Source organism: Lycorma delicatula, chromosome 8 (genome assembly GCF_047948215.1).
Source record: "Lycorma delicatula isolate Av1 chromosome 8, ASM4794821v1, whole genome shotgun sequence".
NCBI classification, from domain to species: Eukaryota; Metazoa; Arthropoda; class Insecta; order Hemiptera; family Fulgoridae; genus Lycorma; species Lycorma delicatula.
Genome location: NC_134462.1, coordinates 92,951,583 through 92,963,308, shown reverse-complemented (window position 1 = coordinate 92,963,308; position 11,726 = coordinate 92,951,583). Strand labels below are relative to the sequence as shown.

Sequence of the window (11,726 nt, the reverse complement as noted above, 5' to 3'; positions counted from 1 at the left end):
CTAATGCTGCTACAGAAGACCTGCGCATGCGCCAAATTTGTACCACCGACAGATGTGTGGCATGAGCCTTCTCTTTCGATTGTTGTCAGTCCAGTTTCTGTAGACATATTAGTCTGGCCATGGCCTTTGTTTGGATAATATCTATTTTTTGGTTTTGTTGAAAAAATGATAAGTATTTTATGAGAGCAAAGAATTGTAAAATTTCATATGAAACTTGGAGAAACCACTACTGAAACTTATCTTTTATTAAAAAAAGGATATAGCAATGAATGTTTATCACATGTGCGGGATTTTTAGTGGTTTAAGCATTTCCAAGATGGCCAAGAAGACATTGAAGATGATGTTCGCCTGCGTCACCCTTTTATGTCAAAAACGAATAAAAATATTGAAAAAATTGGTAATCTGATCCGATCTGACCATCAATTAACTATTCAAGGTCCTTGCTCAACTCTGTGAAGAAATAAGAAAAAAAGTGATCCAAATTTTAGAAGAACAACTCATGGGTTCTTCATCAGGACAACGCATCGGCTCACACTGCATTATCTGTCAAGACGTTTCTAGCCAAGTATAACATCTCAGTGTTAGACCACCCATCTTATTCATCTGACCTGGCATGACGTGACTTATCTGTTCCCTAATGTCAAATCTCATTAAAAGGAACAAGATATCAGACCGTTGAAGCTGTGAAAGAAAAAGCGACTCGTGTCATGAAAGAGTTCACAGAAGACTTTCGAACAATCGAAAATTTGCTTTAAGCGTTGTAGGGATAGAGAAGGGATGTATATTGAAAGGGATAATAACCGAATATATATAAATTTAAAATAAAATATTTTACAGCATAGTCTCGTTATTTAATAGCGACACCTGATGTTGTTGTGTATTTTTAAACTAAAATTTACAGATGGCATAGATGTCTGTATAGGACAAATATTAAATTTATATTTAAAAAATATAAATACATATTTATATTTTTTGATTCAAATACTGAATCCATTTTCTGTATATATATTATATATCCTGTAAACTGAATCCAAACACATAATGTACACTGTTATAATGGAAATTCTCTGTATTTACATAAATTGAGATAATGAAAAAACTAGCAAATACATGTACTACTTTTAGACTTCAGATGGATGCGATAATTATAACCATTTTCTTATAATTCTCTCTTAAACTCTCCTTTGTTACAGACTTGTCTATAATATCCAAAATTGTTTTTATTATTTAATCTATACATCTATCTGACATTTATCTCCTGGTCACTAGAGGATAATAAATGCCAGCAGCATACAGGAGATATTTTAATTAACATTCTTTCATTTTTGTAACCTACCTGACCATTTATTAAATATAGCTTCTATTATTATTATTTTTTGTTATTTTAAGTTTTAGGGGCATTGACTATTGTGGTAACTAGTCCCTTTCCACATCAAAAAAGTAAAAAAACTGCCACAGGAATTTATGCAAGTTCCTCTGGCCTCCCATTTTTTGTGATAAGTAGAATCTTTCAATGGAACTTTTAGGATGGTATACCCTGAGTTGTATGCAGGTGGTCTTAAACCATTTGATTTAACGCATACATTTCAGACTCAGTCCAGGCTAAAATTCCCAGACTGTATTACTACAGTTACGGTGTAAGTATTCAATGCTTTGATCTTATTGTGGGCATGGAGCTGAGTGTTCAGGACTTTCTTCTCTGGTCTGGATTTCTCATTAGGATTGCTAGGAAAGCATCGATATGAACTCATTTCTAATTCAAGGCCAGTATGACTTCATGAAAGGGGTTGGCACCAAGGATTGCATCTTAAATGCTCTTGCCGAGGTGGAAAGTGCCAACTGTAAATATGTTGTGGCGATTTTTATCGACATAAAGGCAGCATTTCCTTCCTTGTGTTGGAGTGTTGTCCTCTATGAGTTGGAATGCCGCAATGTTCCCATAGCCCTGCAGTCTGTATTACGTGACTACTTGTTGGATTGCATGGCTCTGTTTAAGGCTGTGCACCTAGTTGTGGGAATATCTGTTACCAGGGGAAGCCCGAAGGGCTCTGTTACCGGTCCCTTGCTGTGGAACCTAGAATTTGACGGATTTTAGGGACTGACAATCCCAGAAGGGGTCACAGCCCAGGCTTTCGCCGATGAGTGTCTCCTGTTCACGGTAATTCACGACCGCAGCTAGAAGACCAAGTGCAGGTGGCTTTGTCAACCACAAAGGGCTGGATGGACAGTCAAAATTTAAGGATTTCTGTGCGTGAAGTTTATGCTTTTCAAGTGTGCAGACAAATTATCATACAGTCATAACCCCCGTATTAAGTATAAAGGCTGTGTAATCAGTCGAGTTCGAGTTAATAAGTACCTAGGTGTTTTGTTTGATGAGAAGTTGCTGTTTTGCAACCACATTAGGCAACTAGCAGCGGATGCCGTCTCTGTGATGCACAAGATTAGGAGGATTGCTCGAAGTATTACGGACTGTCGGGCCTTCATTTGTACATGGTGTACCGAGGTGTCTTCAAAAGTATGACCTCTTACACAATGTTCATTTGGGTGCATAGGTTGGAAAGAAATCAAGCACTTATTCAAAATTTAAGGAGTGCCCAGAGCAGAGCATTAATTGTATGCACTTGTGTTTTTGAAACAACCTCCTACGAGGCTACCACTGTATTGGGAAAGGCTCTCCCAATCGATTTAGTGGTGAAAGTTTGAGCAGCCATGTGGAAATTGCGGAGGCAGGAGGAAATGTCAAGCAAACCAATACCAATCGTTAACTTTCATAATTGTTGATTGGTTTCAAAATTGGTTTTTAATCTAGGCATGGTGAGAAGTTTTATCAGGTCAATTCCATCATATATCATGTGCAGTTCTTCAAATATATTATTCTCCTCATTATTTTATAATTCTCCCTCTGGCTCACTCAGTATGCTGTTGTCTACATCTTCACTTCTCACTTGATTTGCTCCATTCTTTTCGGTGATACTCTTGCCTGAGTCAAGATGGATCGATGTTGATCTATCATATTCTGGATAGTTTTGTTGGCAAGTTCAGGGAAGCGTTCCAAAAATATTCTATGGACTTCTTTATTATAAGGTATGTTAGAGGTTCCTAGACTGCCCACTGTGAGAATAGATATGTCCAGATTTATGTTTCTATTTTGGTTAACTGATGGTAAATATTATCATCACCTCCATATTATGTATTACTAATGAATGGAATAAATTTAGTTATCTAATATTCCACTTCTTAAAATTTTTAATTTTTAATAATATAATTAAATCCAGTTTTTTGTACTAGTTATTTATTTGTGTTTATTTTAATTTCCAGGAAAAAGCTGATAGAAGGATCAAGAGGTATATTGCAGGGTACTTCATCACTTCTTTTATGTTTTGATGAATCAGAAGTTAGAAAAATTATTAGAGAATGTAAAAAAGTTCTAGATTATTTGGCTGTAGCAGAAGTTATTGAAACCATGGAAGATTTAGTTCAGTTCTTGAGGGATCTCAGTCCATGCCTTAGTAAAGTTAGTATAGTTTATTATCTTTTAATTTATTCTATTAATGTTATCATTTTTAATGAATAAATTTACTAATGATTAACTTTTAATCATTTATAAATTTTTCAGTTTTTGGGAAAATATATTATGCATTTATTTTGTTATTAAAGTATTATCTGCTTTAAAAGATATGAAGATATTGTACTCCTTATGATTACTTTCATTTTTTTTTTTAGGTATTATTAAATAAACTCCATAGTGAAAAATCTAATCTTCTTGAACTTTTTATTGTTGTTAGAATAGAATAGGGCTCTATCTTTGTTTTTATGATTGTAAGTACTTTAAATATTTTATAATTTCAGAATTAATACTTTTATTATTGCTAAATGTGTTCTTTCAGGCAGGTGTTTTGTCTATGTGTGCTGGTAATGTAGCATTTACAAACTGATCTTGCAGGTTTTCTGATCTCTATTTTTGTCTTAAATGGGTGTGTTTGTTTAAAAATAAAGATGGGATCTCGGGTTGACATGTCAATTTATTGGTAGATTTGGTTCAAATGAATTAACCAAAATGTTTTTCTGAGAAAGTTTTTGGAGTGTTCTTTTTTGTTTTTGTATTCAGTATTGTACTCTGAATTAATTTTAATAAATATTTTATATTCTATTTTATTTTTATCTGTAAAACTTAGCTATATGTCTGATGTAGAGTTCTCTCCTTGTACTAAAATTTCATTTTTTTTTAGATTTATAAACTATAACACATATTGGAAAATTTGTAATAAATTCTTTTTTTTCTTCTCTTTGTTACATGGTTTAGGTACATTGAAATTTGATTACTTTTTATTGTAATAATTGCATACAATTTAATGCAATGTTTATATGATGAAACATTTATGAATTAAACAGTTAGTGTATAATTTATGTTCCTTTTCTTATGGAAAATGAATGAAATTTATAAATATATTGTCAAAATATTTATTAAAGCATTGAGAGAACGTACATCAGCTAGATACTGCAGTCCTAGCATCTAATATATCATGTATATACATGAGCTGCTTACATCACAGTCCATTAACAGATTACTCTTTTTATTGATGTTTAGACCTTATTTTTCTTTTTGTCATTATCATTTTATTTTATTGCTTATAATTAAGAAAGTTATTAGTAAGCAAATGCTTTATAGTAATTGCCAACTTGGTAAATATGAATTGAAATCAGAGTATGATAATCTTTTGTTATTATATGCTACTTATCTTTTTTTAAATTACCAATATTTAAAATTATAAAGTTACTAAAATTTGTGACTTTTAAAAAAATTGGATTTACTTCTTTTAACATAATTTTTTTTGTATAGAACAATTTTCTCAAATGCTCACAAGAATAAAATATATTATTTGTAAATACCCTTCTGATGCAGAATTATGTCAAGGAAGGAATAAATTCATATTGATTTTACAATTTATTTTATTGAATTTTACATTTTTATACAGAATCATCACCTATTCATATAACCATATGTTTTATGGTACATACTGTTAATGATTTTTTTTCAATTTTCTGGGTGTAGATGAAAGGAATTTGATAGGATTTTCTTGGTTTATATTAATATATAATGAAAATTCTACATTGAATTTCTTGAATCATTATGGTTTTTAAATAATTAAAATTAAAATAAAATTGTAAATAAATAAAAAGAAGGTACTTATGTGGCAGTTGTGTGCATTGCTATTTGATGGATTAAATCTCCCCTTGCAAAAATGATATTCTACCATTAAGCGGGCGGTTATGATTGTTCTTTAATCTCTTCATATAAAAATTTATATACAGTTACTCCTCTTAATTGCTTTGTTATATTTGAGGAGAACAGAAATAAATATTATTGTGCTGATTGAAATAGCATTAATTAATCCAGGTTTTCCCATTAAAATTCTTGCAATTTTGATAGATTAAATTGTGTTATAACTTGTTATTGTGCTAGTTTGCATAATATAAGATTAAAGAATCATTAAATATATTGATATGCTGTTTTAAAATTTCTATCTTTAAGAATAAATAAGTAAAAGACCCGAGGTAAGGTGGTAAACTGTACACAACATGATAATTCTGCAGTACCAGGAATTTTGAGGAACAAGCATCCTGGAAAATAGAGTGTGAAGTAATGAAAAATATAAATGTTTTAGTAAAATCCAATACGCACGTTTTTCTTTTTTAAAACTAAAGCATATATATATTTTTTTAATGCGATGTGTGGGCATCGACTGTTATGATCATTTAGCTCGAATGGAAATTTGTGGTGTATGAAAAATGCCATGTCTGACTGGGATTTGAACCCAGGACCTCCAGGTGAAAGGTGGAGATGCTGCCACTCATGCCATGGAGGCCGGTGTGAGTTGTAGTGTCATATTATTTGGTTTTTATTTTTGATCTTAAGCATATTCTCTTTAAAAATCTTGTTGTTTGTTGTCTTCTGCTAAAGTTTGCAAAGCTTAATCAATAAACTTATTTATTGATTATTAATATCGGTCATCGATTTATTTACATATTCAATTCAATTTAGGTACTCAAATAAAGAAGTATAATAAACTGATATAAAAAATAGAGAATTAAATGAATAAAAAATTATTCATTACAAAGATTACATTTTTTTATAAAATTTACATTTGTTATGTGAATTTTCTGATTATCAACTGTGAAACATATGTAACTAATATTGTGAATGCATGACAGTTTTTCTTGAATAAATTATTTATTTCTGATAAATAATAATTTTCGTTACGTATGCAGGTGTCAAGGGAAGTTAGTGCGAGAGAAAAAGAGTTAACTCATCAGGTTCATAGAGAAATACTTGTACGTTGTTTAGATCAAGTGAAGACTTTAGCCCCTATCCTTATTTGCAGTATGAAGATTTTTATACATATTATATCACAAGGTAAATGTATCTGTTATTGTGTAGTTATCAATAGTCATTATATAGATTTTTATTTTTATTTTTTTTCATGAGAGACATTCCTTTATCTCTTATATATAAATGTTCTGATTTACATCCTATGCCACTTCATACATGAAATGTAAAGAGCTTTGTACAACTTAATCTTTTCATCGTAGAAATTCTTCAAAACTGCATTCTTAAAACTGACATTTAAAAATCTCTATGCATTTTCATGTTCTGAACCATGCATAGATGGACAAGGTAAAAAATTATGCTATTTTATAGAATCTTTATAAATTTTTTGTCAAACTTTGAAATATTATAAATCTAAAAATATTATAGAGAATTATGCTTGTTCTTTTTTTCACAAAAAAGAATCCTAAAACAAATTATTGAATGATTTTTATTATATTTGTTGTGGTTTCAAATATGTCACAAGAAGCACACAAAAAACATACTATATGTATTTATTTATTTACTTAATAACAAATATATTACATGTATAATTTACACATCATTTACAATGTATGTACATTTTAACAATACTTACCCAATTATTTTTATACCATTTATAATTCAATTATTTGTAGTAACCAATTTTAAAATATATTAATTATATTTAGACATAATTCAGAAGCTACAGCTTTTATGCATTATCCTAGTTTTTTTTTTTTTTATAACTTTGTAGTGGTTTTAGTGAAACATACAATTTACTTTTCATTATTAATGATTTATCAAAAACAATTTTATTTTATTTATGTTCTTATCATTTTTTTTAATTTTTAAAAAATACTTTTATTTATAGTCCACATGAACAATTAAAGTCATAACAATTATCATGTATTGTAACTGTACCGGTAAATGTATAGTTTTGAACAAATTCAGCCAATGATTCTGAGACAATTGAATTAATTGAAATCCAATAAATTTTAGTTATTCTTAATTATTATTCTATAATACTGCAGCCTGTCAGTGAACTGTCTGTATGTAAAAATAACATTGCAATAGCAGCCTTAATATATTCCAGTTTCACCATGTCATAGTTTTATGGTAATATCGTTGCTCTTGATCAAATTATATATTTTTATTTTATGCGATTTTGTAGTAATATAGTCATGTTTACTGGTAACAAATTGCATTTTGTGGTCCAATATATGTATACAAGATCTTTGTCCAATAATAGTGTTCATTTTGTAGGAGACTTAAATCTTTTTGTTTTGTGCTTTGTGTAATTATATTGTTGCTTAAATTAACGCAGCTATCTTTATATAAAGCAATTCATACTTAGTAGAAGCTGTATGTAGTGTTCTAATATCCGGTACTGAAATTTCTTTCTAAAACTGTATTGTGCTGTATAGATAGTCTTTTATTCACTATTTCTAAAGCTTTATTTTGCAAAGTTCGAATTTGAGTTAATTGCTGTAAGCTCCACCCCATGCTACGATGCCATAGCTTATCACTGAATGGAATAGACAATGGTAGACAATGAGAAAATACTGAGTTTGTGAATATTTGTTTTTAGTCTTTTCATAAAGTAAATAATATGTCTCAGGTTTTTACCTATTCTATTTAGATGCTGTTTCCATTTAAAGTTGCTGTCATTCTCTAAACTGAGAAATTTAACTTCAATCTATGTTACTTGATCTTGTGTTTTTTTTTGGTTCTTGATTTTTTTTAAATTTAATATCTGAACTTATGTTTTATCAGTTTGGTAAACTGTCATTGTAGTAATTGACAGGTATGAAATTAGCTTTACTAATGTTAAATGTCGATGCATTTAAAGCAAACCACTGAAATATGTTATGTAAATCATAGCTAATTATAAGCTATTATAACTATTTATATAATAGTTACATAACTAACTATTATTAATTATTAATACTAACTATTATTAATATAATAGTTAAGCTATTATAGCTAATTTTTGAGATCATTCCAGTTGGCATTTCTTTTTATTCTTTTAAGTACTTTTATTATGTTATGTCACATGAACAATTAAAATCATTACACTTATCATGTATTTTAACTGTACCAGTAAATGTTTGTAATAACAATGTGTAGTAATAAACAATTTATTTTTTATTAAAAATCAATACTTATGTTTTATTATGCTTATGTTGCCATTTTTAATAAATTACTGACTGATTTACTGGATCTTCTATCAATTTATTTTGTTTAAAATTAAAAATATTTATTTTACAGAACTAACATTACTCCTTGATGAGTTTATCAACAGTTCTAATTTAATAAAAATATATATACTTCCTTGATGGTATGTGTTAGTGTGCTTGTCTGCTGGATTCCCAATTAGGTTGTAAAAGATTTTTGATGAGTCAACCTAATCTTAGTAGTTGATAACTAGAAAATTGTAAAAATATCCTGAATTTTCTGCATGAATTTTTTAGTATATATATATATGAACAATATATGCATAAATGATTTCATCAGTGTCTTTAAAAATATTATTTTTTGTAATTTTATTTATTTATATTGTCATATAATTGTTTTACTGTTATTTCATATATTTATTATAGCATCTGTTAGTGTAGGCTTTAAGCATGTCATTTTTTAAAACAATAATTAGCTCTGATTCTGTTCTGAACAAGGTTTTAGACATTTTTCATTGATTTTCTTTTGCAAATGTTGTGATACCCATGCTTTTATATCAGATATAATGTTTGTGATATTAAATGCTTTTATATCTACAGAGTTTCTTATCATCTGTCTAGTTCCTGATATGATTTGTTTAATTTTGTATTGATCTGATTAAATTATTTTTTTATTTATTTACATCTGATTTGAACCCAAATTAACTAATATACTTTCAGAAACCATGAGAAACTTTCTTTGACAGTTATCTGTAAGTGATAAAAGTAGAGTTGAAAATGTAGATGTGAAAATATAAAATTATTTGTTAAGTATTTAGCATTATCTGTGACTACTTGAAACTGTAGATAAATCTTTATTCATATTCTGTTGTGGAAGGAGCAGTAAAAGAAAAATGCAGGCCATATTAAAAATATAAACCTGTATTAGAATAAGGACTTAATTTCTTTTGTTTTGTGCAACTGTTTCTTGCATAATCATAAACCTTAGAAAGAGATATAAACATGTTTTATGTAACATTTTTATTTTCAAGTTCAGGAATTATATGCTTTATTGTTTGAGAAATTTCGCCATAGTATGTATGCTTTAATTAAACTGAAAAGTTTTTGAGGTAAATTTGGATTGCATGGAACTTCATTCATTAGTTATGTGCTGTTTATTCAGCATACATCTGATTTGAATTTTTAAGTAATTAATCTTAAAAAGTTTTTTAAATTTGTTTACTTTTCGTTACAATTACTTGGGTTCTAAATTCCAAATCTGTCTTTCTATTCATGTCCTAAGTGTTTTCCCTTCGTTTTATTTTTCATTTTACCTTTCCATTTGTACCGTAGTAATTAATTATTTCCTCTTATCGGACTAAAAAAAAAATACAGTTTATCATTTGTAATCTTAGGTTGATTATTTGTATGTCATTAATCAAACCTGAGTGACTAGTAATGTCTATATCAACTTTAGTATCCAGTTAAACGTAATTATATTTTTTACTGGATTTGAACTTTGAGTACTTTGTAAGCAGCTGATCATTGATAATATTAATTACTTGAAACAGTTATCAATTGTTCTGCTTGTTAACGCGAGCTGCAGAGTTTGTCTTTAGAAAATTAATTTTAAGGTAGTTAGTTACTTTACTTCATTACTAGATATTTAAAACCAAATCGATTAATTTTTAATTGTTAAAAAAATATAATTTATTTCTTGTATAATAAAAAATGACAAGAAAATACAAAATAATAAATTCTTTCTCTTATATTTTATCATCTTTATTTTGTAATTTGTAGGTGGTAAAGGTGCAGAGGAGGCTGCTGAAAATAGAAATTATTTAACAGCAAGAATGACCGATGAATTACAAGAAATTATTAGAGTTCTGCAGTTAACGACATATGATGAAGATGAGTGGGATGCTGATAATTTAACAGTCATGAAAAAAGCACAGAGTGCGATACAGAGTAAATTACGTTCAGCAAAAGATTGGTTAGAAGATCCCCTTGCACTTCGTGGTGGTGTAGGAGAGAAATCTGTTCGTCAGATATTAGATCATGCTTTAGCTGTTGCTGATAGAGCTTTACCTGCTGACAGGGATAATATCCGTAAATTGTGTTCTGATGTTACAACAATGACAGAAGCATTATGTGAATTACGTCAGGAAGGAAAAGGAACTACACCACAGGTATCATCAACAAATATAAAAAAAGTATTTTAATTTAATTAACATTTAAAAAAAAATTTTTTTTTCAGTATTAATTAATTGAACCTGTATTTTATATATATTTCTGTAACTTATGCAGAAGTACTGCAAATTTCTTTTAGCATTTTGATGTAAAGTTGGAATTCTGTTACTTCCCCAGCTGTAGCTACAAAGGGAAACTATATAATTTCTTTGTTGAGTACTGTTTACCTTAGCTTTATTCTTTTATTATATCCCTTATCATCAGTTGGTACACAATTTTTTCTTTTAAAAACATTTAGTAAGGTGGATGTAAGAAATTTTAACCCTTCACAGGCAGAAATCCATATATGGGCCACCTGTACTTACGCTGAAGGGATTATATATGTGCTCATATATAATCCATGTATGATTCTCTGAATGTGACCGGCTATTTGTCTTCACATAATTACATGTAAATTCCAAGAGATGGCAGGAGATGTTCTTTCAGTCATTTTGAGATGGAAATTCCTGATACAAAGTGATTGGGAACCATTTTACTTCAGTTATCAGATGAGTTCAGTAACCGTGCGTATGTAACAAGACGTGTGCATTATGTTTTTTGCTCATTTTTAAGTAAGTTTTTTACAAACTGTTCTTTCCAAAACTTCATTTTTGGCTTGATTCATGTGAATTCAAACAAAATTTTCGAGGCTAAATTTCAGAAGGAAATGAATAAAAATAGTTATATTATTATTATAATAAAACCATATTGTACTATTCCCTGCCTAGATGCATTACTTCAAAATTGCTGTTTTTATATTACCACCAACGTTACTACTGCTACTACTATTATTATTCAGTGTCTTTTACATGAAAGGAAATCAATGTAAAACATAACCAAAAACATCACTTATAGTTTGCAAATTCTAGTGTGCTCAGTGAGACTTAATGCCCTTTTCGCATAAGCTTTTTCTCGCAAGATAATTAAACAGTGTTCCTTAATCAGATTGGTGGCAGAATTAAGCAAAACACAATGTATATGTTGTTTTTATGCAT

The 11,726-nt window shown here is 29.1% G+C and overlaps 1 protein-coding gene across 4 annotated transcripts in view; it reads left to right on the top strand.

Moving 5' to 3' along the window:
• Positions 1-11,726, top strand: part of Vinc (vinculin) — a 98,310-nt gene that overhangs the window by 24,203 nt on the left and 62,381 nt on the right. For all 4 annotated transcript variants that reach the window (XM_075373669.1, XM_075373668.1, XM_075373667.1 and 1 more), the window contains exons 4-6: positions 3,319-3,514; positions 6,271-6,415; positions 10,303-10,691. In XM_075373669.1, coding sequence (XP_075229784.1) covers positions 3,319-3,514; positions 6,271-6,415; positions 10,303-10,691 — 730 coding nt within the window. The remainder of the gene's footprint in view (positions 1-3,318; positions 3,515-6,270; positions 6,416-10,302; positions 10,692-11,726) is intronic.